At 53.4% G+C, this 25,744-nt stretch overlaps 1 protein-coding gene across 1 annotated transcript in view; it reads right to left on the bottom strand.

Moving 5' to 3' along the window:
* LOC144938222 (sodium channel protein type 4 subunit alpha-like) overlaps positions 1 to 25,744 on the bottom strand; it is a 63,184-nt gene that overhangs the window by 30,714 nt on the left and 6,726 nt on the right. Inside the window, exons 3-14 of the mRNA XM_078866038.1 lie at positions 24,664 to 24,753; positions 19,426 to 19,554; positions 18,453 to 18,544; positions 17,433 to 17,654; positions 16,369 to 16,435; positions 15,224 to 15,365; positions 12,011 to 12,223; positions 7,693 to 7,890; positions 7,040 to 7,285; positions 5,022 to 5,154; positions 2,597 to 2,835; positions 156 to 329 (exon numbers count right to left, since the gene is read on the bottom strand). Coding sequence (XP_078722164.1) covers positions 156 to 329; positions 2,597 to 2,835; positions 5,022 to 5,154; positions 7,040 to 7,285; positions 7,693 to 7,890; positions 12,011 to 12,223; positions 15,224 to 15,365; positions 16,369 to 16,435; positions 17,433 to 17,654; positions 18,453 to 18,544; positions 19,426 to 19,554; positions 24,664 to 24,753 — 1,945 coding nt within the window. The remainder of the gene's footprint in view (positions 1 to 155; positions 330 to 2,596; positions 2,836 to 5,021; positions 5,155 to 7,039; positions 7,286 to 7,692; positions 7,891 to 12,010; positions 12,224 to 15,223; positions 15,366 to 16,368; positions 16,436 to 17,432; positions 17,655 to 18,452; positions 18,545 to 19,425; positions 19,555 to 24,663; positions 24,754 to 25,744) is intronic.

Raw genomic sequence — 25,744 nt, forward strand, 5'->3', positions numbered from 1 at the left:
TATCGGGTAGGGTACGGGTATCGGGTACCCGGTTGCGACCTCTGGTAGGCAGGTAGATGGGCCGACAGGTAGGTGAGTAAGTGGGAAGGTGGGTGGGCAGTTAGGTCGGTGAGTAAGTGGTCTGGTAGGTGGGTGGGCCGGTGCGTGAGGCCTACCAGCCTGAAGGAGCGCAGCACGGAGAGGCCCTCCACGTCTGCGAGGCCTAGCTCCATGAGGCTCAGGCTCACGATGATGCTGTCGAAGATGTTCCAGCCCACCTGGAAGTAGTCGTAGGGGTCGAGTGCGATGAGCTTGAGCACCATCTCTGCCGTGAATATCCCAGTGAACACCTTCGTGCACGGCGGGGGGTGGGGCGGAGGGGGGGGGGCGGCAAACAGAGACTCTGGTCAGCGATTCACCTCTCAACGTAGCGCACGGGCGTTCGCAGCCAATGTTACGATTCATCACCGCAACAACCAACCGGCTCTCAACCAACTGGTTCCCGTCTAGTGCCAATCCGGAACCGCTGCTAGGCGGGCTTAGAGTGGGAAGAATATCGGCACGAGGCACTACCACTGGAGTACAAGACACGCCCGCTCCGTGCGCAACACCGCATCATCACGAGGGGCCAGGATCAAATCCGAGGGGCGGACGTGGCCGGCCGGGTGCTAAAAATTACTCCCGGAAAAGCATTCCGGACTGTTCCGGCTGAAAATGAGGCACCGGGCGGAGTGGTTGAATAAGTCGCGAGCCGAGTCGAGAGTGGGTCACTCAACAACGCTCCCCGGCACGCGTGGCGGGAGAACGGGGCGGGGGAGTCTTTGACTCGTGGCAGGCGTTGCGAGCGGTCACAGTATGCCCGTTGGTGGGGGCAGCGACACGGAGGCGAGTGTCCTTTTAGCACCGGTTGCTTTTTCTTTCTCGCCTTCAAGTTGAGGGCGACCCTCTGATCAAGTTGGGCCGGTTTTCTTGAGAGTAACTTCCAAATAACAAATAGCACATCTATATGTATATACACAGCAAAAAAGCTCTATATATGTGAGACTCATTTGCCAGTTACCAAAATGACGAGACAACAAACACCTGATTTTATTGGCAGAAGGGGTACAACCTCAACTTGTTTTTTAAGAAAAAAATATCTGTTATCCGGCATCCATGGGGAATACAGGGCGCCGGTTAATCAGGCACGCCGGTTATCGGAGGCTTCTACCCCCGCTTCTCCAATAATATACTCTCTTAGAGAGGTACTCACACGGGTGCAGTTTAACTTCTATTTTTGGGGGTGGGCAGGGGTTCTCTTTGTCAATCACATTAGGAATCACGGGTGCATATACAGGGTGCTTAAAACAATGTTAACACTTATATGGGACTGTCGTTTTTAATGGAAAAAGAACGGATAATACCCTGCAACATGGTTACAAATGGATGCGAATAGCTTCAAAAAGTCAACGAGTCTCCACTTATTCACCATCATTATCAACACGTTGCCTGGAATCTTCTCCAGGTGGTCTCCAGAGCCCGGAGGCACATTTGTTTCCAAGCACTCTGTACTTAATTGGTGTATCTTCATTGTAAACTACTGAAAACAAATTAATGAAGGCGTCCAGTTTGGGGGTGGCATTTGCCCCCCCACTCCCCCGTGCCCCGTGTCCCCCCCCCACCCAACAAACTCTGCCCATGGGTACTCACCAGTCAGTTGTAGAGCACTCTAAATTGATTGCAGTGAATCAGTGGGGCCCGTTTAAGAGAGTACAGAATAATCTTGATTTGAAGCTTACGTAACTGCAGGAATCCATACTCGTTGGTTCTTTCGGTAAAGTCACGTAGGTAGAAAATAAAATAAATCACGACGTTTCAATTGCAACACAAGCAATCATCATCAGGTGGGAAAACCACAGCAAGAATACAGAATACAGGAGCACGGTCACCGCATGCAAAGCGACGTCCCAAAGCTGCCGTGAAGAAACGACGGATCCGCGGGAAGCGTACGGCAAGATGCCGGAAGTTCTATCGACATTGTTCCAGACGAGGCGAACGGAGGGTTTGCATTGCCGCCTGCGACAGATGCCGGTTAATAGAGCGCCCGGATGGTTACGTGCTGGGTAACAGGGCTGTTGCTGTACTGACGTTATTTTTGCATGCAGGAAGATGGAAAATCCGTTGATCAGCGTAGCTGGTTTTCGCTCGGTTAAGTCTCGAACAGCAATGGAACTTTGTGTTCATGATTTAATATTACGAGAGTTATCGTGTACCCCGCACCACCACCATTCACGATAAACAGACGGAGAACGCCATCTCAATCATCACCGCCACCAACCATCACACCTAGCCTCATCACCAACAACATCACCATTACACCACCACCAACCTCACTACCACCACCACTACCACCCCCAGCCTCACCACCTTCAGCCTCATCACCACCACCACCACCACCAACTACAACCCCCAACCTCACCACCATCACCTCCAGCCTCACCACCACCCCCACCCCTAGCCTCATCACCACCACCACCCCTAGCCTCACCACCACCATCACCATCTCCACCACCCCCAGCCTCACCACCTTCACCACCACCACAGCCCCACCATCACCACCACCAGCCCCGGCTCTCACCAGATTGCCGACCATCAGGACCTCTTCGAATTCGTGTGAAATGGGGTAGTGCTCCATGGCCATGAAGAGCGTGTTGAGGATGATGCAGATGGTGATGGCCAGGTCGACGAACGGGTCCATGACGAACAACTTAATCAGGTTCTTGAACTTGACCCACAGCGGGCAGCAGTCCCAGATGAGGAAGGTGTTGGCGAACTTGTACCAGACAGGGGGGCACTTCTTCTGCGATTCCTCCAACTCTGCCCCACGGGGAATGACAACGAGCGCGCCGGGCAAGGAGTGAGCGACCCGCGACGTGTGCGTGCCCGGCGCGTCCATAACTAGAACTACAAAAAAATGAACTTAGTTTTTTGTATGTTACCAGGTAAGGGCCCCACACTGAGCTACTTAGATCTTTTTCAGAAGCAACCTGACATTTCCCGGGTTGTCTGTCCCCCCCCCTCCCCATCAACCAGGACGGGTCGGTTACATGGGCTCGCCGGATATACGCGTGCAGTTTTTTTCTTGCCAAACGTCGTTCGGCACGGTGTCCGACGTTCCACTCCACGTGCCGTTAACCTTATTCGGGAATTGAAGCTCACACTGGCACATCCGAGCCGAGCCAGTGTGGAGTCCTCACGGTACACGTGATTTTTTTCCCACGAACTCACTTTCGTTCCAGCAAAGCAAGAATCAAACTGTGCTGTACTGGCCTCACAAGGCATCTGAATCCGGCTCAGTTAACGACGCAAGGATGCGGCATCACCGCATCATCTCCACACGTCTCGTATGTTACGGACGTACGAACGTGGAACTTCTTTCGCACCACTGTACGTAGCCAACCGTGCTAATCGGACGTGTGGGGGAAGGATAACAAACTAAGCACTAAAAGCAGTTATAAAAAACAAAATGGCCTCCTAATATCGGAAGGAAGAGTGGTCCAGATGGCCGCAGAAGAGCATCTGAAAGCGTGCCATGTGGTGACCACCGTCTTTGTTCGATAGCTCGTTCTATGCCAAGGCTTCTACTTCTGCAGGGGAAAAAAGCCAACCTGGAGCATACGAGCTACTCTCGATCATGCGTGGGGGAGGGGGGGGGCGCAGATTATCCGAGTTGCGAGAAAAAAAAAAATCTTTACGTAAAAAAAATATCTCCCGATTGCCGAAGAGTACTGACGTTCCGCTCCGCGTTCTGGGAGCTCATGTTCGTGGGGCGGAATGCCGTGCCTGTTACCCAAGTCTCGTGGAGCCAGGCTAAGGCACCTCCCTCGAGACTGATGCACCTCTAGGCTGAGGCACCTCTAGGCTGATGCACCTCTAGGCTGAGGCACCTCTAGGCTGATGCACCTCTAGGCTGAGGCACCTCTAGGCTGAGGCACCTCTAGGCTGAGGCACCTCTAGGCTGATGCACCTCTAGGCTGAGGCACCTCTAGGCAAAGGTACCTTTAGGATTCGTCTGGTTGCACATTAATGCCTGAAACTCAGCAAAGCCACCTTTTAAGCTCTACACGGCCAGGGGAGAGAGATAACAAAAATCACCCAGTTACATCAAAGTTAATATTTATCCTCCACTCTCAAGAAACGATAAAATACAAAAGCGGCGATGTGGCTTTACGGATCGTGGAAGCGACGCCTCGACATCACACAAATGTAAAAGGGGGGGTGGTGGGGGGGTGATACGAATCTTGCCAGCCGAGGAGAGATGAGGGATTTTATCCGGCTATTTTTGGAGGGGTGAGAGTTGGAGTGGTGGGGGGGGTAGGAGGCTTCGAACTGGCAGACAGGGAGAGTAGATCGCAGTACGGCAAAGGTGAACTTGAAGACACATACGGCGTCTAGATGCGAACTGCTTTTTGCGTCTTAGTTTGTTGTCAAGCGCACCGCACCTCCGATTATCAAGGTTGGCTACGTACGAAATAGGTTCAACTTACATACATACATGCGAGGCAGTCAGCGAAACGTCTCTATGGGTCCCTGTGGGTTTATGGGTCTCTGTGTGAGTCTATAGGTTTCTATGGGTCTATGAAGCTCTATGTAAGTCTATGGGTCCCGGAGGGTTTATGGGTCTCTGTGTGAGTCTATAGGTTTCTATGGGTCTATGAGGCTCTATGTAAGTCTATGGGTCCCGGAGGGTTTATGGGTCTCTGTGCGAGTCTATAGGTTTCTATGGGTCTACGAGGCTCTATGTAAGTCTATGGGTCCCTGAGGGTTTATGGGTCTCTGTGTGAGTCTATAGGTTTCTATGGGTCTATGAGGCTCTATGTAAGTCTATGGGTCCCTGAGGGTTTATGGGTCTCTGTGCAAGTCTATAGGTCTACGCTTCTATGAGACTCCATATAACAAAAATTAGAATCCTAATACGGCGGGATCCTCCTGAAAGTGATAAAAGAGGCCTACGACTCCTGGGTAATTAACAACAACAACAAAAACAAAAACACAAGCGGTACCCTCCATGGCGGTGGTGAGCACGGTGACAGCGCTGCGCGTGCGCTTGCTCAGCCGCGGCTCCTCCAGGAGGTTGAGCGAGCGGCTGCTGAGCCTCCTGCAGCTGCGCCGCGTACCGGCCTCGCTGCTCGTGTCCTGCACACCGTCGCACACACGCACGCACACGCACCACGCGTCGTCACACACACACCATCGCACACACGCACACACACGCACCACGCGTCGTCACACACACACCGTCGCACACACGCACGCACACGCACCACGCGTCGTCACACACACACCATCGCACACACGCACGCACACGCACCACGCGTCGTCACACACACATCGTCGCACACACGCACCACGCGTCGTCACGCACACACGCACACACACGCCGTCGCACACACATACACACGCACAGGTCGTCGCACGTACACGCATCGCACACACGCACACACACGCGCACGTCCTCGCACACGTGCACACACTCACGCACGCAAGTCGTCGCACACACGCACACATGCACGCACGCGTGCACGAGTTGTCACACACACACATGAACACACATCGTCGCGGACACGGACACAGACATTGTCGCACACAAGCACACACGAAACAAAGACAAAGATCCCCCGTATATCCTTTAACAGACTGTTAGGGCAAGTGTTGTTAGCCCTGTCGCACCTATGAAGGCCGGCAGAGCACACAAGAGAATGAGTGGCCAGCACCCCAGTGGCGATGTTTACACACCGCACCAGGTATTCATTTGAGGCTGAGTCGACCTAGGGGAGACTCAGGACCGTACCGGCGCACTGCTACTGGCCGTGCCGGGTCCATTGCCCACACGTAGCCGGCGTTCGGCCGATTGCTTTGGTTCGGTGGACGCCGCGCGACGTCAGAATCAGACTTTTTTTTCTCTCTCAGAATCAGAATCTTTACTTGTCCTGTATAATCGTAGTGCCACTCCCCCCCTCACCCCGCCCCCCTCGCCCTTTCACCCACCCCACCCGCACGACCCCCCCTGTCTGTTCCCAAACGAGCGTTGGATCGAGGTCATCAAGCTGGGACCCAGTGGCATAGCGTGGCTGGCACGGGCCCCTGTGCAAGGAATTAAACGGGCCCACCTCCACCGGTCAAATTTCACGCGCCCCACACCGCCACCTCCTAGCCCGATGCCAGGGTCCCTCTGTCCCCGTGGGCTCCGGTGCAGTTGCACCGTCCGCACAGCGGTTGACAGCTACGACACTGTGAGGGCACGATGAGATGTGACGGGAGATGGGACGGAGTCGGGCAGGAAGGATAGTGTGGGAGGACTGAACCCGAGTCGGGACAGGGTGATAGAGGACAGGACTAGACAGGGCAGGACAGAAAAAGAGAGTCAGGAGAGAGCGAACAGGACCACGCAGGGCAGGATGGGGACAAGGCAGGAGGCTTAATAGAGCAACAGAGCCAGGTGGGACAGGACACAAGACAGGGCATTTAAGAGACTGAAGAGGACGAGGTAGAAGAGTTGAGGAAAGGTACAGGACCTGCACAAGACATTTGAGGCCTAGGCAGGGCGGCTGAGAAACTAACGTGAACTAGATGGGGGATAGGACGGGACAAGAAGGTTTAGAGACGGTACAGGGGCAAAACAGGACGCGGCGGGACAAGACAATAATAGAGGGGTTTTTTGGTGTTAGATCGTGTAAATGTGTAAATGTGTCGTTAAAACCCGCCACCACCCGACACTGCCAACTAGTAAGGGTTGTCACGTAAACAGAACGTGGCCAATTCGTCACTAGTACAGCACACCGGTGTGTTGGAGAGCCAAGCCACAACATTTACAATATAAGTACGACGTTTCGCCAGTAATTACAACGAGCTTCATCAGGCGACAGCCAGATTTGTGGAGAAGTCCACCTGTTTCGTTCCTTATATGAAGACTAGACAAGACAAGACGCCACGGGTGCAAGGCAGAGGGCGGTCGCGAGACGGAACGCGACGGGGCGGGGTTAGACGAGACATCGGCGGGAAGCTCGGAGTGCGGCCTCACCGCTTCGTCGGTCGGTGCTCTGTCCACCACAATCTCGGGCAGCAGCAGCAGGTGCTGGTTGGCGCCACCGCCGCCGCCGGCGGCCGTCGCGGCCCCCGCCACGGCCCGCTCCCCGCGGCCGTTGCTGCGGCGCTGGACGGCCGAGCCGCGCCGGCTCCCGGGCACGCTCCTCTCGTCGTCGGCGAGCTCCGTGTCGGAGCTCGGGTCGCGCGCCCGCTTGGGCTTGTAGTACATGCCGATGAGCGACTGTGGGCGGAGGACGACGTGGTGGGTGGGGAGAGAGAGAGGTGGGTGGGATGGGTGGAGGGGGGCCGGGAGGGAGTGCAGGTGGGAGAGACGGCAAGGTGGGGAGATGGGAGGTGAAGGTTGGCGTGGTGGAAGATGGAGGCGGGGAATCGGAAAAAAAACTTTGGAGGTGAGCGGGTGGGTGATTTGCTAAGTGAGTGGGTGGGTGACTTCGTGGTGAGTGGGTGGATGACTTGGGAAGTCAGTGGGTAGGTGGTTGACTTGTTAAGTGAATGGATGGGTGACTTAGTAAGTGGGTGAGTGGGTGTGTGACTTGGTGAGTGGGTGATTTGGGAGGTCGGCAGGCGGACGGGCGGGTGACTCTGTTCGCTGAGCGGACGAGGGGGGCCAGGGAGAGGCGGCCGTACCTCTCGCGAGCGCCCCTTCTTCTTGCCGTTGCTCTTGGCGGTCTCGGCGAGGCTCTCCTCCGACTCGGTCTTGACAATGCCCTCTCCGCTGGTGCATGACTTTCGCTTCTTCTTGTGGCTTACGCGCTCCGTGCCGCTGCTTGGCTTTGACATCTCCGAGGACGAGGAGGAGCTCAGGCCAGCTTGGTCCTCGGCGTACTGCAGGGTTACAAAGGCGGGAAGCAAACAGAGCAGCAGGCTTGGAATCAATTGTCAATTTTCTCGGAGGCTCAATCTGGACGCATGGTGAATTGGCAGCCCCCTCCCACTTATGCAGAGCTCTGCCCACCCAGTCACTTGCCCCGCCCACTATGCAGGTAGCCCCGCCCACTATGCAGGTAGCCCCGCCCATTGCATAGGTAGCCCCGCCCACCACGCATGTAGCCCCGCCCACTACGCATGTAGCCCCGCCCATTACATAGGTAGCCCCGCCCATTACATAGGTAGCCCCGCCCATTGCATAGGTAGCCCCGCCCATTCCGAAGGTAACCCCGCCCATTCCGTAGGTAGCCCCGCCCATTCCGTAGGTAGCCTCGCCCACTACGCGGGTAGCCGTGACCAGTGCATGCACATTCCAAAACATGCAAAAGGCAATGATCCCCAGTTTAGCCTTGAAAGGCCGATTTAGAGCTGAACAAAGACAACGGAGGGTACGGTGACGCTGTGTTAATGTTCGCATCTTCATTGTAGACGTAGCCACAGCGTTACATTAAATGACAAAAATGTTTTACTGTGCTCAACACGAGTGTACAGCAAGTCAGCCTTAACACAAATTAGACGGTGTACAATAACATACAGTGCACTAAAAAAATCACCAAAAAACTGTACATAAATAATATATTGTACTGTGCAGTGCAGTACATTTCTTTGTGCATGAGGCAAATTCGTTTCCGTACGGGGCTAGGTGGAGGCAGTGCCGGATTAAGCTAGTGCATATGTTATAAAGGGGCCCTAAAAACATAAAAAAACATAAAAAACGTACAGTTTTTTACTTGCATGATAAAGTTATTGTATGTTTTTATTTGATATACGGCCAGATAATACGACAAATCGCTAACCTTAAACACCCAGTCGTTCGTGAAAGTTGAAGGTGGTATACTACTACAGTAGTAGAGCAAGTGCAGAATCAGAATTGATTGAAAGCATTCAGCGCGGGGCCCTTGAAAGTGCGGGGGCCCGTAGCATGTGTAGCTACTACGTATGTCGCTACGACATATGTAGCTGCTTTTGCTACTAGAATCATCCGGCATTGGGTGGAGGTGAGGGGCTGAGGCGACGGATACGAGAAATGACGGACGCTATCAGCGACGTAAGTGCGCGGGGGCGAGTCGGGCAGCGGTGTTCATAATAAAGCGACAAAAGCGTTTTGGCGAAACGAGGCAAAAAGGGAGGAGACGAAAACCTGCACGTGGGGACTAGGCTCTAAAGAAAGCCGTCTCGGGTGTGGGCCAATCAACTTCAAGGACAGTGCATATTATTATCCTTATCAGTTGCTTCTTTTTGTTTGCTTTATTGACTACTTGTGTTGTGGTCATTGCAAACATGATGCCTTGAATAAAGGTGTCAGTTTTGTACCAGTTAAAAGGGTAAAAACCTACCATTACTGCACGTGGCTGTTGCTCATGAAGTATGCCGCCATTCGTGAGGCCGTTGGTTTGGCCAGCACCACACCGCTTCAGCTCCGTCTCCCCAGTGGCAATGTTTACGCACCACGCCAGGCACTCATTTAAAGGCTGAGTTGACCAGATGCACAAATATAAAGTTCCCCCGGGTTTTTCCCTCCACACTTTGAATTTAATCCTAATAATAATTGAAATGTTTCATGCGCATTCCATCCTAGGATCCCAAATGCGCGATGCATGGCAACCGACCAAACTAAAGAGGAAAGGCCACTTTTAAGAGATGGGGTTTTCTCAAAGCAGACTTAAATATATCTACCGACTCCGATTGCCCTGATTTCAAGTGGCAAGGCACTTCCATCGTTTGGGTGCCACCGCGAACAAAAGCACCGCTCGCCAAAAGAGCGCAACCCAGACCTGGGAGCGCTGAGCAGTTGGAGATGAGAAGCTTTTAAGGCCCTTGATGGAATATATAAATGTTTTAGTTCCTGCAAGTAATGCGGGGTATTTTTGGCTGATTTACATTCCCACGTGATGAGGAGCCACTGTCTCGCTTCTCAAAAAGAGCTACATAGCCCAGCGGGTACCTTACCTGGTAAAAAATAAAGAGTTTTTAATTCTAGATTTGAAGCTTTCGTGACTGCAAGGATTCATATTCTTGGGTTTTTTCGGTAAAGTCACGTAGGTAAAAAATTATTTTACTTTTATTTTTTACCTACGTGACTTTACCGAAAGAACCCAAAAGAGTTTTTAGTTCAGCCGCAGCTCCGCGCCGCCGACTACCCCGACCTCAACCGCCGAGCCTCCGGCTCCGAGGCTGGGGACCGGGCGACATCAAACGCGGGGCGAGCCGACGGCGCCCCGAGGCTGCGGCAAGGAAACGCCGCCGCCACCGCCGCCTTTCTCGCGAGCGCCGCAATTATTCTGCCCGTCATTCACCGCGGCGGTGGCGCCGGAGTGGTGCGTGTCCCTTACCCCCCTCCCCACCACCCCTCCAGGCCCCTCGCTCCCCACACCCACACGCAACCCCAACTCCCCCCAGACAGCGGGTCACGTGATCCCACACTGCCCACTGCACCGCCGATTCACAGAGCGCGGGTCACGTGATCCCACACTGCCCCCTGCACCACCGACTCACAGACCGTGGGTCACGTGATCCCACACTGCCCACTGCACCACCGATTCACAGACCGTGGGTCACGTGATCCCACACTGCGCCCTGCACCGCTGATTCACAGACCGTGGGTCACGTGATACCACACTGCCCACTGCACCGCCGATTCACAGAGCGCGGGTCACGTGATCCCACACTGCCCCCTGCACCACCGACTCACAGACCGTGGGTCACGTGATCCCACACTGCCCACTGCACCACCGATTCACAGACCGTGGGTCACGTGATCCCACACTGCGCCCTGCACCGCTGATTCACAGACCGTGGGTCACGTGATACCACACTGCCCACTGCACCGCCGATTCACAGAGCGCGGGTCACGTGATCCCACACTGCCCCCTGCACCGCCAATTCACAGACCGTAGGTCACTTGGTAGTATTGGTGGCAACAATGGTGGGAGTTAGTGGTGGTGATGGTGGAGTTGGTGGTTGTCACGGCAGCGGCAATTGTGGCGGTGGTCGTAAGGTGTTTGCAGGCTGCGGTGGCTTCGTGACCAAGTCTCCTTCAGGGCAGGCAGGTGACAGGTGCAATTGTGAGGAAGGTTCCCATTGTGTGCGGGGGTTCACGCGTGTTTGCTCAACGCACAACACGCACGGACGCGCTCGCGGCCGGCCCACCGTGCGTCCGGTCGCCACTGCAGTGGACAGACAAATCGAGCGCCTTGAGAGAAAGGCTGCATTTATTGAAAATTGGAGTTCGGGGAATGGTGTAATTTTTTTTTCTATGCAACTGAACCCGGGACCTGACCAGTGGTTCTCTCGCCCTTCCAATTATTGTAGCCTGATTCGTGGTGATGGCTGAGCCCTTTTACTTGAAGTACCCAAACCTCGTGGTCAATGTTAAGGTCTCACCTCCAGATCTCTCACCTCTCGGGAATTAATGAGGTGCACCTCTTGGTAATTATTGAGGTGCACCTCCGATTAGCACGGTTGGCTACGTACGGTACGAAATAAGTTCAACATGCGTACATACAACATGGGGGTTTTCACAGCTGGCCATTGCTGGGGTCTCATCTTGAGATGCTTTTACCTCTTGGTAATTGTTGACAGTCTTACGCTGAGGTTGTTACATCTTGGTTGTGATTGATAAAGTGTCACCTAAGGATATTTTCAGCCTACGGAGGTCTCGCCTGAGACCATCATACCCGATTGTTGTTGTTGAGCTCCTCGCCTGAGGTACTAAAATCTCCTGGTCAACAACTGAGGACTCGCTTTAGAGGTCCCAGCGTCCGGTCGTGACAGCGAAAATTTTACCATGTGGGTCCTTAAACCTCTTTGTGAACACCAAGAGGGCTCACCTTTGAGATCACCACACCTCCTGAGCATTTCTGAGATCTCAACCTTAAGGTCACCACAGCTGGTGGTAACTTCCGAGTTTTTTCATCCTCAAAGTTCCCGGTAAGTCCCAGGTCCTCCTGGCGGCGATTGTGCAGGCCTCCCGTCCGAGGCCCGTACGCACGTCCACCGCTTTGCGGTTGCCCCTCACCTGCTGCTCCATGTCATCCTGGTGCTTGTGGAGGTTCTCCAGCATCTGCTGGAACTCCCGCTCCTTCTCCTCGGCCTCGGCCAGCGTGGCCTGGTTCTGCTCGTCGTACGCCATGGCCACCACGGCCAGGATGAGGTTGATGAGGTAGAAGGATCCAATGAAGATCACCACCACGAAGAAAATCATGTAGGTCTTTCCGGCGGCCCTCAGCGTCTGCAAGTACAAAGCAATGCCCATTCGCGTCAGTTGGCTTATTACGTTGTTGAGCGACCTGGCCACTTTTCACAGAGTTCCTACGTATCTCTATGATCTTTTATGTATGGGCGCCGCGGTGGCTAAGAGATGTTAACTACCTCGACTGGTATACAGGAGGTCGTGCGTTCGATCCCGACCCTGAACGCCTTTTGCGTGATGCATCAGCATCACGCGTTTACAGATTTGGCTGCTGTAAATGTCCACACGATAAGCCACTTGTTGAGCGATCATTTTTGATGTCCAGGTCGCTTCTGAAAAAGAGCTATACAGCTCAGCGGGCCTTACCTGGTCAAATAAAACGTTGTTAGTTTAGTATCTCTATAAGTCTCTATGTATCTCTTTGAGTTTATGTATCTCTTTGAGTCTATGTATCTCTATGAGTTTCTGTGAGTCTCTATGTCAATTTTATTACGTTTTTGAGTCAGCTGGGCCAGGATTGGCCAATACATTAAAACTAACTATGAACTTTTAAAGAATGACAGTTAAGAGACAAACAACAGTATCCATACTATTAAAATGAACTAAAATAAAAACACATTTGAAACGGGAAGTGAAACCACTCGTGCGCACCGATCATCTGCAACTGCTGCCATTGCGCCGTTCTCCCCAGAAGCATCCCAACTATCGACGCTAAACATCACTTGGAGCCGCACGACGAGGTGACGTAACGACGAGGTGACGAGGTGATGTGACGTGGTGACGAGGTGACGTGACGTGGTGACGAGGTGACGTGACGTGTCAGCGTGTGGCGAGCGGCGGCTTAGGGAAGTGCGGGGGTCGGGGGGGCACAGGAGGCACCCGCTTCCAGTTCGGATTTTAGCACATATTTCTCGCCTCTAAATTCTGGGCAACCCGTTCATCGCTGTACCTCCACCGCCTCTAGCCCCACGCACTGCGCAGAAGGACCGATGCTCGGAACGTTGCCCAACCTCTTCGTAAGTCGTAATTGACGAACCCGTAGAGTTCCTTACATCGATCTGGGCCCGTTCCCTGAGGGGGCAAGTCCCCTCCTTGGCGAAGACAACTCGATGCAAAAGTTTCGCCGTACACGGGATAGTCTTCTTACCGTGCCCCTCAACCCCCACCCACCCCTTCCCCCTTACCTCCGCCCACACGTCGCAGACAGACGGAGCTTAGTTGGAAAGCGTAAAGAAAAACAAGACCCAGATATTAATATCCTAAGATTCGGGTTTGCGAATTAAAAATAGCCGCCATTACCGAACGTCAGGATCGCTGTTAACCGCTGTTGTCCTGTTTACTTGATCTTCTCCTGAGGTGCCAGTGACCACGGAGATAAAAGTGGACGGCCTCCGTGTATCAGCGGTTGGCACAAGGAGGTCCTATAAATGTACAGGAATTCCTGGAATGACTACGATAGCAGATGGGCAGGAGGAGGAGGAAGAAAAAAAAACTCACTCCTGTCGCCCGCCACAGCTCCTCGCATCTCCCACACATCCGGTCGTAACCGCGGCGTTCCTGCGTTGGTGACGCTCCTTCGTTTTTTGTCTGTCGCGTTACTCGATCTCGTGCCCCTGATGCCAAGAGGGTGGCATAGTTGCCAACGGTACCGGTCGCGTCCACCGGCGGTCAGTCGCCTGCTTGTCACTCTTCTATCTGCTAACGACCGTGTGATCGCTGATCCCCGTGAACTTTGCCCGTCGATTCCTCCTCCACCCATGTTGAGGATGACTCGGGTCTGTACCAGAGTCTGACTGTTTCGTCTCAACCACCATCACCACCAACACCGACTCACTCACTCGCTCGCTCACCCACCCATTCACTCATCCGACTGCGGGTCATAACAACTCAGTCACACACACTCAGTCACTCACCCACTCACTCAGCCACTCACACACACACACTCAGCCACTCACCCACGCACTCAGGCACTCACTCACACACTCACTCAGTCACTCACCCACTCACTCAGCCACTCACACACTCACTCAGTCACTCACCCACTCACTCAGGCACTCACCCACTCACTCAGCCACTCACACACACACTCAGTCACTCACCACACTGCTTCTTCCCTCCCACCCACCTGGTTCTCCCAAGCTCTTACGACAATAACCTCGCTCTACTCTCCTCGTATTGAGTACAACGTCAACACTGTCGTCTGTTGCTCGAATCTAGCCATTGATTTTGATGTCGACTTATACGGTCGGTGTCACACTAACTACTAAGACACAATATTTGTAATCAGTCAACCGATTGGCTTGTTCTCTCCCTTAGCTAATTTGAAAGTTTTCAATGGAAAAAAAAATATATAGAGCATATATGTTCATATATATGCCAATTTAATTTATACGCCAATATCGTGGCCACGCGCACACAGTAACCAACTGTGGCCATGCGCTCCTTCAAAGGAGGACGAACAGCGCCACGATCTCTCGCTCTCTCCTGAAGCCCTCTCGTCATGCCGAGCAGCAGCAGTAGGCCGCGACATTGAGGCCCTGAACATCTCGCTTCTGCTGCCATCATACCCAAGAAGAAAAGAGAATGCCCACTTGCGTGCCGGTTCCGTTTACATCTCGTGCCACACAGGGACAGCTGCCAGTGGGGGGAGGGGGAGGGAGGAGGGGTGCCCTATCCTCGCCTTCGGCAGGGCCTTGGCATGGTAGAGATTAGATCTGTGGTGTAAGGCGCTTGGGGAGTTCAATTCCTGGTTGGGTGTGACCCGGCCCAATCAATCCCTCCGTGGTCAATAACATGAGTGCCACTTGTGTGTGCAAGTCAGCAATGGTTGTCCTATGGATTAGACTCCCCGATGTACGTTCGTCTGCTGAACTTCTCTCGCACCGAAACGTAGCCAACCGCGCTGATCGGAGGTGGAACTCCCAACAGTGGTTGGAACATGGGGATCACTTGACTTTTGACTTCCGAGTTGCCGAGGCGTGCGAAGCGGGTGGCCCTGTTCGCGGCAGAGACCCTCCGATGCCGTGACGAGGTTCCCACCTGCATGAAGAGGTTTTCCCAGAAGTCCTGCGTCATGAGGCGGAAGAGCGCGAGGAAGGCCCAGCTGAAGGAGTCGAAGCTCGTGTAGCCGTAATTGGGGTTGCGCCCGGCCTTGATGCACGTGAAGCCCTCGGGGCATTGGCTGCGTGAGGACAACGCACGGGGCTGCATCACGGCACGCTCGCATGCACGCGCGCGCACGCGCACGCACGCTCGCTCGCTCACTCACTCACTCACCCCTGTAAACTCGAGCACTCCCCTCGCTCGCACGCTTTCGTACCTGGCAAGCGGGCGCGCACACACACACGCTCGCTCATCCCGCGCACAGTCGCTCGCTTACCCATGCAGACTTGTTCACCCACATGCACACACACACCCGCTCGCTCACCCACACACACTCGCTCGCTCACCCACGCGCACACACACTCGCTCGCTCACCCACACACACACGCTCGTTCACCCACACGCACACACACTCGCTCGCTCACCCACACACACGCTCGCTCACCCACGAGCACACACACCCGCTCGCTCACCCACATACACGCTCGCTCACCCACGCGCACACAAACTTGCTCGCTCAGCCCTTGTACACGCTCGCTCCCCCATGCACACTCGCTTATCCGCACACACACGCTGGCTCCCTCGCCCACACCGACTCTGCTCGCACACTTGTGTCCTCAAAATCTCACAATTTGCTCTACTAATACTTGCTTACTATTTCATTTTATTTCGCAGGTGAAGCCCACTGAGATATTAGACATTTTTCCGAGGCGATGTGGCCGCACGTGATGACGGCTCACCGTCAAAGTGGCTGGGAATTCATAGCAGCAGCCAAACCATCTAAATGCGAGTCGATTCTACATGTGGAGGAGGGGGGCAAAGCCGGAGGAACCCGGAGAACAATCCATCCGACGGCCACGGGGAGAGAAGGGAGAGAACACGCGGACTCCAACTATACAACAGGCATTGTCCGGGGTCCGGGATCGAACCCACGAGCGGGCGAGAGAGATAACATCTCCCCGCCACCACAGCGCCTGTGTTCGTGACCGCTTAGTTAGGCCGCAGAATAATTCGGCCGCTCGCAAAAAAGATACGTAAAACGCCATCGGGACCTCGCGTCTCGATGCGCAAGTTCCGCTCACCCGGCGTCCGAGCCATTGCCGCAGAGAAGCGCGTCTTTCCCCTTGACTTCCCAGACGTAATGGTTTTCTGGAAACACACGCGCACAACAGCGACACTCATGAAATAATAATTGCCGTTGTCGTCGTCACCATTCAGGGTTCTGTCTGTAGACAGGTCCGTGGGACAATTTTCCTCCCGCGCGTCTCTGCTCGTTGGACGTCCACTGCGGTAAACCGCTGCTGTCTGCACTCCTTCAACGGAGGAGGAACAGCGACGCGACACGAACTCCCTCGCTCTGCTGAAGCCCTCTCGTCATGGCCAGCAGCAGCAGCAGCAAACCTCGACATTGCCATCCAGCTGCTGAACACACTGCCAAAGAGGCTAGAAAAAATAGAACGCTTGTACATGATCGAAAACTCCTGGGACGCATCATCCTCCAGGGAATCAGCCCTCTCATCGACTTGGTGATCCCCCAAGATCAAGTGGGTTTCTAACCTGAATGCTGTTGCTACGACCAAGTATTGGCCATTGCGACCCACAAACCTATTCGAGGCCAGATTTTTTTTTATAAAATCCAAGACAGGCATAGCCTACGTAGACTCATCTTCAGCCTACAATATGGTCTGGATTAACGCCTGATAATGAAGTTCTCAAGGATCATCCCCTGCTGCCTCCAAAACACGACTACGCCCGATACGGACGGTGTGCACCTACGTATGTTGAACGTCTTTTGCACCACTGTACGTGGCCAACCGCGCTAATCAGAGGTGCGGGGGAAGGACAACAAACTGAACACGAAAATCAGCTCTAAAGAAATTAGTTTTCAGTGTACATTTAAAAGTGCATAGCTCCAGTGGCTTCCTGATATCGGAAGGAAGAGCATTCCGGACGGCCGCAGAAGCGCATCTGAAAGCGCTCGATGCGGTGGCCGTCATCTTTGTTTGATGGCCAACCAAAAATGGCGCCGCCGCTGCTGCCGCTGCTGGCGCGAGGATGACCGGGGTTCGCGCGATGGCGCACGCTCCCTCACGACATCGGGACAAGGCATCGCGGGTTCATTCGCGACGAGCGCCCCGCCACCCACTCGTATCGTCGACGTAGCTCTGCCAGTCGAAGGGCTCCTCCGTCGTGTTGTACGCGAACGAGACGTTTGGCAGCGGCCAGAGGATGCACTTGTGCCGCAGGTTGCCCATGAAGAGCTGCAGGCCGATGAGGGCGAACACGCTGAGGCAGAAGACGGTGAGGATCACCACGTCCGACAGCTTCTTCACCGACTGGATCAGCGCCCCCACTATGGTCTTGAGGCCTGCGCACAGAGCCAGCGACATACGTACGTTGAACTTCTTTCACACCGCACGCAAGCCAACCGCGCCAATTGGAGGTGCGTGTACTCTGCAAGAAAGGCTACGCATCGCAAATGTGGCTGCGTGCAGGGCGTTGTCACACGCGCTGGGGCGAGAGAGAGGAGTCGAGCTCGCGACTTTCCGACCTCGAGCCGTTTGGCTCTGCCGCTCAGCCACCCCAGCGGGGTCACCCCCCCCCCCCCCCCCCCCCAGGTCGGCTCAAGCTCGTGCACGGAATTATTGTTGTCAATCCACTGCTGGATGACGTACGTCTACAAATGCCCCCCCCCCACCCCCCACCCCCCCCCCCCCTTAGCAACCCCCTCCCCTCCCCGCCACCTCTCCGAGTATATGAATATACATTCTCCCATGTCATCAAAGAAAACCAATGTTCGGAAAGATATTAGTTCATCTTTTTTTAATAATTTGTGAGCCTCTTTCGTTTTGTAGGGGAAGGAGGAAGCGGTGGCGCCGCGGTGGCTCGCGGTGCTGTGATACGAACAGCGGTGGGCCGAGTTTGAATACCCGCTCACGGCTAACATCGGTGGCGAAAATCTGAACCGATCCCCGGCCTGCCCTAGGACCACTCGTCCGTAACCAACTCGCCGACACGGAGAGTCAGAATCAGACGAAGGCGGCCTGGCTCCGGCCACACCAACGCGTCGTGCGCCGGGTTGGCCTTAATCGGTGCTCGCTAACGGCACTTGCCCTGTGCAGGCTATACGGGAGGACCTTTGTCTTTGTGTGTGTGTGAACGTCACCCGGGATAACGGAGATGGTCTTGAGAGCTCGCAGAACCCGGAAGGTTCTCAGAGCCGAGACGTTCCCCAGGTCCACGAACTCCGTCACGTACCTGGGCACAGTCACACGCGTGAACTACTGATACCACTCCTCACTACGAACGACTCGCTACGACTCCTCACTGCAGCAACTCCACATAAACCACCGGCACTTCTCACTTTTGATACAATTCCATCAATTCGACAAGGCTACTTACTATTAATGAATACGCTTCACGAATATTTAACGCTTCCTGCAAAATTAAAGAGGCGCAGATGTTTCCGCGAGCACACAATGGAGCCCACAGACACTTCCACGACGGAATCCACAGATTTCGATCCCGCGCTAACGAATCATCTCGCGGATTTCTCCTCCTCAACATTCGGCGCAATAACCGAGGAGCACGAACGCGCCCGAGAGAGGAACGTCCCACCCCGGAGACGGAGCGGATTAAAATCAATGCACTTGCGGCTTGGGGGAGGGCCTTCATCCAGCAGTGGATTTTGTCAGGGCTTTCTAGCCCCCCCCCACCCCTGTGAACCCCCCCACCCACAGCCTCGCCCCCCCCCCCCGAAACCACCACTCCCCCCCCCCCTAACACCACTCGCCCCATGGCTGGCTGCATAGATCTCTAATTTAACTATTCTATTCTTATTTTACCAGGTGTGTAAGGGCCCCACTGAGCTATCTAACACATCTTTTTTCTTTTTCAGAAGCGACCTGGCTATCAAAAATAATATGTCTCAACAACGTGGGCTTCATCGCGTGGACATTTATAGCAGTCGCCAAATTACTGTGAAACGCCGTGACGTTGATTCTAAATGCGGTGATGGGTGGGGGGGAAGGAAATATTGGAGCACTCTGGACAAAAATCCACGCGACCACGGGGAGAGACAGAGAGAGACACCGCAAACGCCACATATACAGAACCCCCCCCCTTCCCCCACAACGCACGCCATAGTGATGACGCTGAAGTCCAGCCAATTCCAGGGGTCCCGGAGGAAGGTGAAGTTGTCGATGACGAATCCTCTCGCGACGATCTTGATGAGCGACTCGAACGTGTAGATCCCCGTGAAGGTGTACCTGGGTGGAGGTTACGGCGGCACGGTTACAAAGGCGGCCCGGCGTGGTGCTGGCCACCCACCACCTCGTGTACCGTTCTGGCCTTCACTTGCCCCGACATTCTGTTAAGGCTATACGGGGGATCTTTGTCTTTGTGCGTTTGGGGGGGGGGAGGGGGGCAAACCGGAGCTCTCGGAGAAAACCCGCCGCGTGAGAGAAAGGATGAGGGGGAGGATGCCCGACACTCTGTAAAATCTCTCGCACGCAAAAGATGGAAAGAGATGAAGATTAATGTCGCGCGTAACTCGTCCGCAAGTAACCGTCTCCTCCTGCCGGACCAGCCTGATCCGCCGACCCTAGCCGTCTCCACGGTGCTGAATTCCAGGCAGCCACGTGCAGAGAGCCACCACCGCCACCACGGCCTGGCTACGTGAAGATCGCACGGTGTTCCTCGTGGACAAAAGCCGGTGCTGTAAACACACCTCCACCAGGGATTTCTATGCGCTGCCAGACCACGTGACCTCCGAGAAGTGGCCGAGCAGTCTCCCCATCATCTGGCCTTGAGACTGACAGAGCCCCACAGACTCGCACAGAGACCCACAGACTCGCACAGAGACCCGCAGACTCGCACAGAGACCCACAGACTCACACAGAGACCCACAGACTCATACAGAGACCCACAGACTCACACAGAGACCCACAGACTCACTAAGACCCATTGACTAACACAGATATCCACAGACTCACATAGACCCATAGACCAACACAGAGACCCGCAGACTCGCACAGAGACCCACAGACTCGCACAGAGACCCACAGACTCGCACAGAGACCCGCAGACTCGCACAGAGACCCACAGACTCACACAGAGACCCACAGACTCGCACAGAGACCCGCAGACTCACACAGAGACCCACAGACTCACTAAGACCCATTGACTAACACAGATATCCACAGACTCACATAGACCCATAGACCAACACAGAGACCCACATACTCCCATAGACCCATAAACCAACACAGAGACCCATAGATCCTGCCCTCACAGTATCCCACCACCATCTGGTCTTAGGCCTTCTCTTGCCCCGTGGTCGCCAGGCTCGTGGAGAGACCACTCCAAAGCCGGCCTCAGTAACCGGGCCCTCCCTCCATCCTGCACACGCGTCCCAGCCAGCGAATCCAGGTTTTGCCTAAACGATCCCAGGTAGCCGGGAGCGTAGCGGAATGTTGCTAACCACTGCGCCACCACTCCGCGCTCAAGCAAAAACAGGACAGGTGCCAACCGCCACTGAGTGGTTGTGACGTCACCGCCGTGCTTGTGCCAGGCTAGGTGCATTTCGAGTCAATCACGTGAAGTGTGTAAGGCTCGCTGACGGGTCATGGGACAGACTCAGGTGTTACGCGTCGACTGAGATGATGACTGGAAAATGCAAAGACAAAGATGTCACATATAGCCTTAGACTTTTGGAGCAAGTGCTGTTAGCGAGCACATATGAAAGCCGGCACAACAAACGAAGGGGAGGGGGGGGGGGGTGGCCAGCACCACGCCCGGCCGCCTTTGTCTCCCCGGTGGCGATGTTGAACAACACATCACCAAAGCACAGCATTCATTTGAGGCTGAGTGGCGTCTCGGGGGGAGGCCCAGGACCGGCTCGGATAAATCGTCACCGGAGTTGGTGGCCGTAGGAGCAGCAGGGATCGAACTCGGGCAGCCGGGGCGGCCACCGCTCGCCGCACATCGAGCTCATTGCATTAGATATGAGCTGCGGATGTGGGGAGACGCGCTCACGCCGACGCGTCGCTGTGAGTGTGTATTATACATGAGCTTTGTTGTGGACGAGCGCAAAGGCGAGCAGCGGGGCAGTAGCGGCAGGTGTGCGCGCACGCACGCGCACGCACGCGCGCACGCACACGCACAGTCAAACAAAGGCAAATATCCCCCCAGCACCCCCCCCCCACCCCACCGTCCATTACAAAAGAGCCGGCAAACTCGTCGGGGCAAGTGCCGTCAGCGAGCAAACCGCCGAAGAAGAGCGAGCGACTCGCAAAGCGACCGACCGACAAGCGGTGACTCACTGCTGACGAGACTCCCGTCGAATGTTGGAATATATCGAAAAGCTGTCCAGATTAAAATAATAATAATAATGGGTCTTCTTGGTTCTTTCGGTAAAGTCACGTAGAATGGAAATAATAAAATATTAAAAATAAAACATAACAAAATAATTCTCACGACGTTTCGGCCACAACGCAAGCAGCCGTCCTCAGGTGACGCTGTCTTCTCGACAGACCTGTTCTTCACCTGAGGACGGCTGCTTGCGTTGTGGCCGAAACGTCGTGAGAGTTATTTTGTTATGTTTTATTTTTATTATTTTATTATTTCCATTCTACGTGACTTTACCGAAAGAACCAAGAAGATGAATCCCTGCAGTCACGAAAGCTTTAAATCGAAATAATAATAGGGTTTTCCCCCTTTTTCTGACAACAAAACTGAAACCTCTTTACGAGGATTCAAAGCCTATAATCATATTTTGGTACTGGCAAAAGAGGTCTAATGATGTAGATGCTCACCCCGAGCCCTCATTACTCTGATAGTGGAATTGTCTTTGAGCTGTACGCCTTTTGGCGTCCTCTGGTCTAGCACCAATTGAGACGAGGCTCAAAAGAAAGCCGTCTCTGGCGTGGATCAATCAGTTTCAAGGACAATGCATATATTATCAGAGTGTGTTTTTGTTTGCATTTTGACCGCAAGTATTGTGGTTAATGCAGACATTAATCCTCGTAAAAAAAGGTTTCAGTTTTGCTGCCAGAAAAAAGGGGGAAACCCCTATTATTATATTGGTACTGACAAAAGAAGTCTAATGAAGCTGTCCAGAGTTTTATTTTCTTGTGTTGAGACAAATGGCGCTGAAATTATGGACTTCAAAAGAAGGCGTGGGTCTGGTCTGGTCTGGCCGGCAGGCTGATGGGATGTGTTAAAAATAAACTTGTATTTTTTTTTAAGTGGTGGGGGGAGGGGGGCAGATGCGAGCAGCAGGCTTCGTGTCTAGTTATGTATCTCGTGTTATCTATTCCAAAGCCTACGTTTGATTCTCCGCGACAGCTGACACCGAGTGGGGGATGTCATTCCAACTCTACTCCTTAACCTAAAAACACACCACCTACATCACTTTTTACAATACAAAAAAATATTAATGAGCAAATTATTAAAACGATTGACTAATACCAATTGATTTATTCATCTTTTTCAGGGGAACTCGCCAAAAAGATCTGCTGCACGTGGAGGCGCCGGAGTGAAATTTCGCTCACGCGGGAAATTCGATGTCTTTTGGTCGAAAAAGTGCACGTAAACCTGTCGCTTTTGCGTTAACGCGACATTTCGGGAAAGCGAGCGTTCGTTAAACGCGGGAGCCCGCGGAGCAAACGTGGAGACCCTCGGACTCGCAGAGAGGCCCACTGCCTTAGAGAGGAACACGCATTTAGGTAACGGTCCAGGCACCATCAGCACACAAAGGAGCCAGAAAGGTCGATGTTACATCGAGACCCCATATGAACACATCGAGACACGGAGACTCGCATCGAGGTTGACAACGTGCGGTGCGAAAGAAGTTCTACATACGTACGGACACACAAACTCGAATAGACCCATTACACTCACACAGAGACCCATGCCCATAAACCGCACACAGAAACTAAGACTTATGTCGAGGCCTATGGACTCACACAGAGAAACCTGAAATAAATAAATGTGTCCACTGTCTGTGTAGCGTGCCATGTTAGACGCTATGCGAGTCCACATTGCATTGTTCTCTAGGGCTGATGTACATGCTTTTAGAAGCGATGGTCTTAGAGAGTGCTTTGCTTCAGACGATAATCACATATTCATTCACTTTTGTGGGCCAAATTAATTATTTTGCAGTACAGTACAGTACTGTACCAGCGCCTTGCTATCACGCCCGGTGCACGTGATTGCACTGAACCACCCTGGACTATTAATGGGGTTATGAATTCATTTACAAAATTTATTTTTGCTTGTGCCCTGAAATAGAGATCAGTGTACATTTGTATTAATTTTCAAAATCTTCTTTTTTTTAAATACAAACTATATCATAAAAATCTATCTCATCCCACTAAAAACTAGAACTAAATATATACCCGCCCTTAATTTTACTTTATTTTCACATTCATTTTCAAATTGTATTTCCCACTGCGCTCGGGGCAGCTGCTTATGCAGTCGACACGTGACCTCCAACACCTGCCTCTGCTCTTTAGGCCCTCTGTGTCCCCTGGTCACCAGACTCACGGAGGCCACTCCAATAGCACACGTGCCCCACCTATCACCGCCTCGTCCTTGCTATCACATCCGCAACGCTTTGTCGTTATTGCTCTATTACAAACCCACCGGGTTGTTTACCCTGTACTCACGCAAAAAAAAAAATTGCAAGCATCTTCAACGCGCGCCGAGCTGCACACGCATCCTACCCAGGGAAACTGGATAGGAGGACATTGTGTGTGTGACATTGTGTGTGTGACACTGTGTGTGTGACACTGTGTGTGTGACATTGTGTGTGTGACACTGTGTGTGTGACATTGTGTGTGTGACACTGTGTGTGTTACATTGTGTGTGTGACATTGTGTGTGTGACACTGTGTGTGTGACATTGTGTGTGTGACACTGTGTGTGTTACATTGTGTGTGTGACACTGTGTGTGTGACACTGTGTGTGTGACATTGTGTGTGTGACATGGGGAGCGGTAGTGTAGCGGTTAGCGCGCTGCGCTATGAACCTGGCGACCTGGGTTCGATTCCCGCTCACGGCTAACACCAGTGACGATTATCTGAACCGGTCCTGGGCCTCCCCTAGGTCGACTCAGCCTTAAATGAGTACCTTGGGCGGTGTGTAAACATCGCCACTGGGGAGACAAAGGCGGTCGGGCGTGGTGCTGGCCACCCACCCCCTCGTGTACCGTTCCGGCCTTCATAGGTGCTCGCTAACAGCACTTGCCCCTACAGTCTGTTAAGGCTATACGGGGGATCTTTGTTTTTGTTTTGTGACATTGTGTGTGTCAACCCGGCGAACGTGTTGGAGATTGTGGGCGGGGCAAGGCAGGTGATTGACAGCTGCAGGACTTACTCGACGTTCTTGGACCAATCGGGCGGATCGCTCATCGTCATGAAGACGCAGTTGGTGATGATGGTGACCATGATGAACAGGCTGAATATCGTGGCTCGGAGTTAGGGAGATCCTTCACCACCATTAGCATCACATCGCCATCATCTTCCCATCACGGCCATGCTACTCCCTCGCCCATCATGTCATACATCACTCCACGGCGATCTCTCCATTACAGCCCTCCTAGAATTATCACAGCCACACAGCATCCCATACATCACAACACCCGTCATATATCCATCACCGCTTCCATCAATTTCCGAAAAACCCTACCATTATACATTCCATTACCTCGCCCATCCCCTCTCCCATCACTTCCCCCATCACTTACACGTCCCCCGACATCGCTGCTTACATGACCTCCATATCACCCCACCCCATCACTCATCACCTCCCCGTCACTCCCAGCCCATCAGCACCTGCACCAACAGTCACTGGCCTTAAAAATATATATACATATATAATTTGAATTAAAAGCTGTAGGAAAAATTCATTAACTTAAAGGAAATACAAAAAAAAACTTTTTGTTTATCATTCACTGCCACCTAAATACATTCATTGGAGATATAACAAATTGATGAAGTTTGAATATGTTTACATTTTCCAGCCCTGCAATTTCCTGCTCACGCCACTGCAGCGGAAGAGCCTCTACTGGAGCCCCCTCGACGGGGGAATTTTGGCCAAATCTCCCGCGCAGACTGGCATGTCTCGGAAGAGGCGGGAGCTCCCACACTTTACCCCACCGCTCCTGCCGATAGACTAAAGGTCGCACGAATTTATGCAAAGGTGAATGTTATTGATTTGTAAATAGATCGACATTTTTCGAACCCCTCCGGTCGAATGATCGGACGCAGGAGGGAAGCGGTCGGCGCGCTGCGCTAAGTACCCAGCGGCACGAGTTCGATTCCCGCTCGCGGCCACCAACACCAGTGACGATTATCTGAACCGATCCTGGGCCTCCCCTAGGTCGACTCAGCCTCAAATGAGTACCTGGTGCGGTGTGTAAATATCGCCACTGGGGAGGCAAAGGTGGCCGGGCGTA

The sequence above is a fragment of the Lampetra fluviatilis genome, chromosome 21 (assembly GCF_964198595.1).
Source record: "Lampetra fluviatilis chromosome 21, kcLamFluv1.1, whole genome shotgun sequence".
NCBI classification, from domain to species: domain Eukaryota; kingdom Metazoa; phylum Chordata; class Hyperoartia; order Petromyzontiformes; family Petromyzontidae; genus Lampetra; species Lampetra fluviatilis.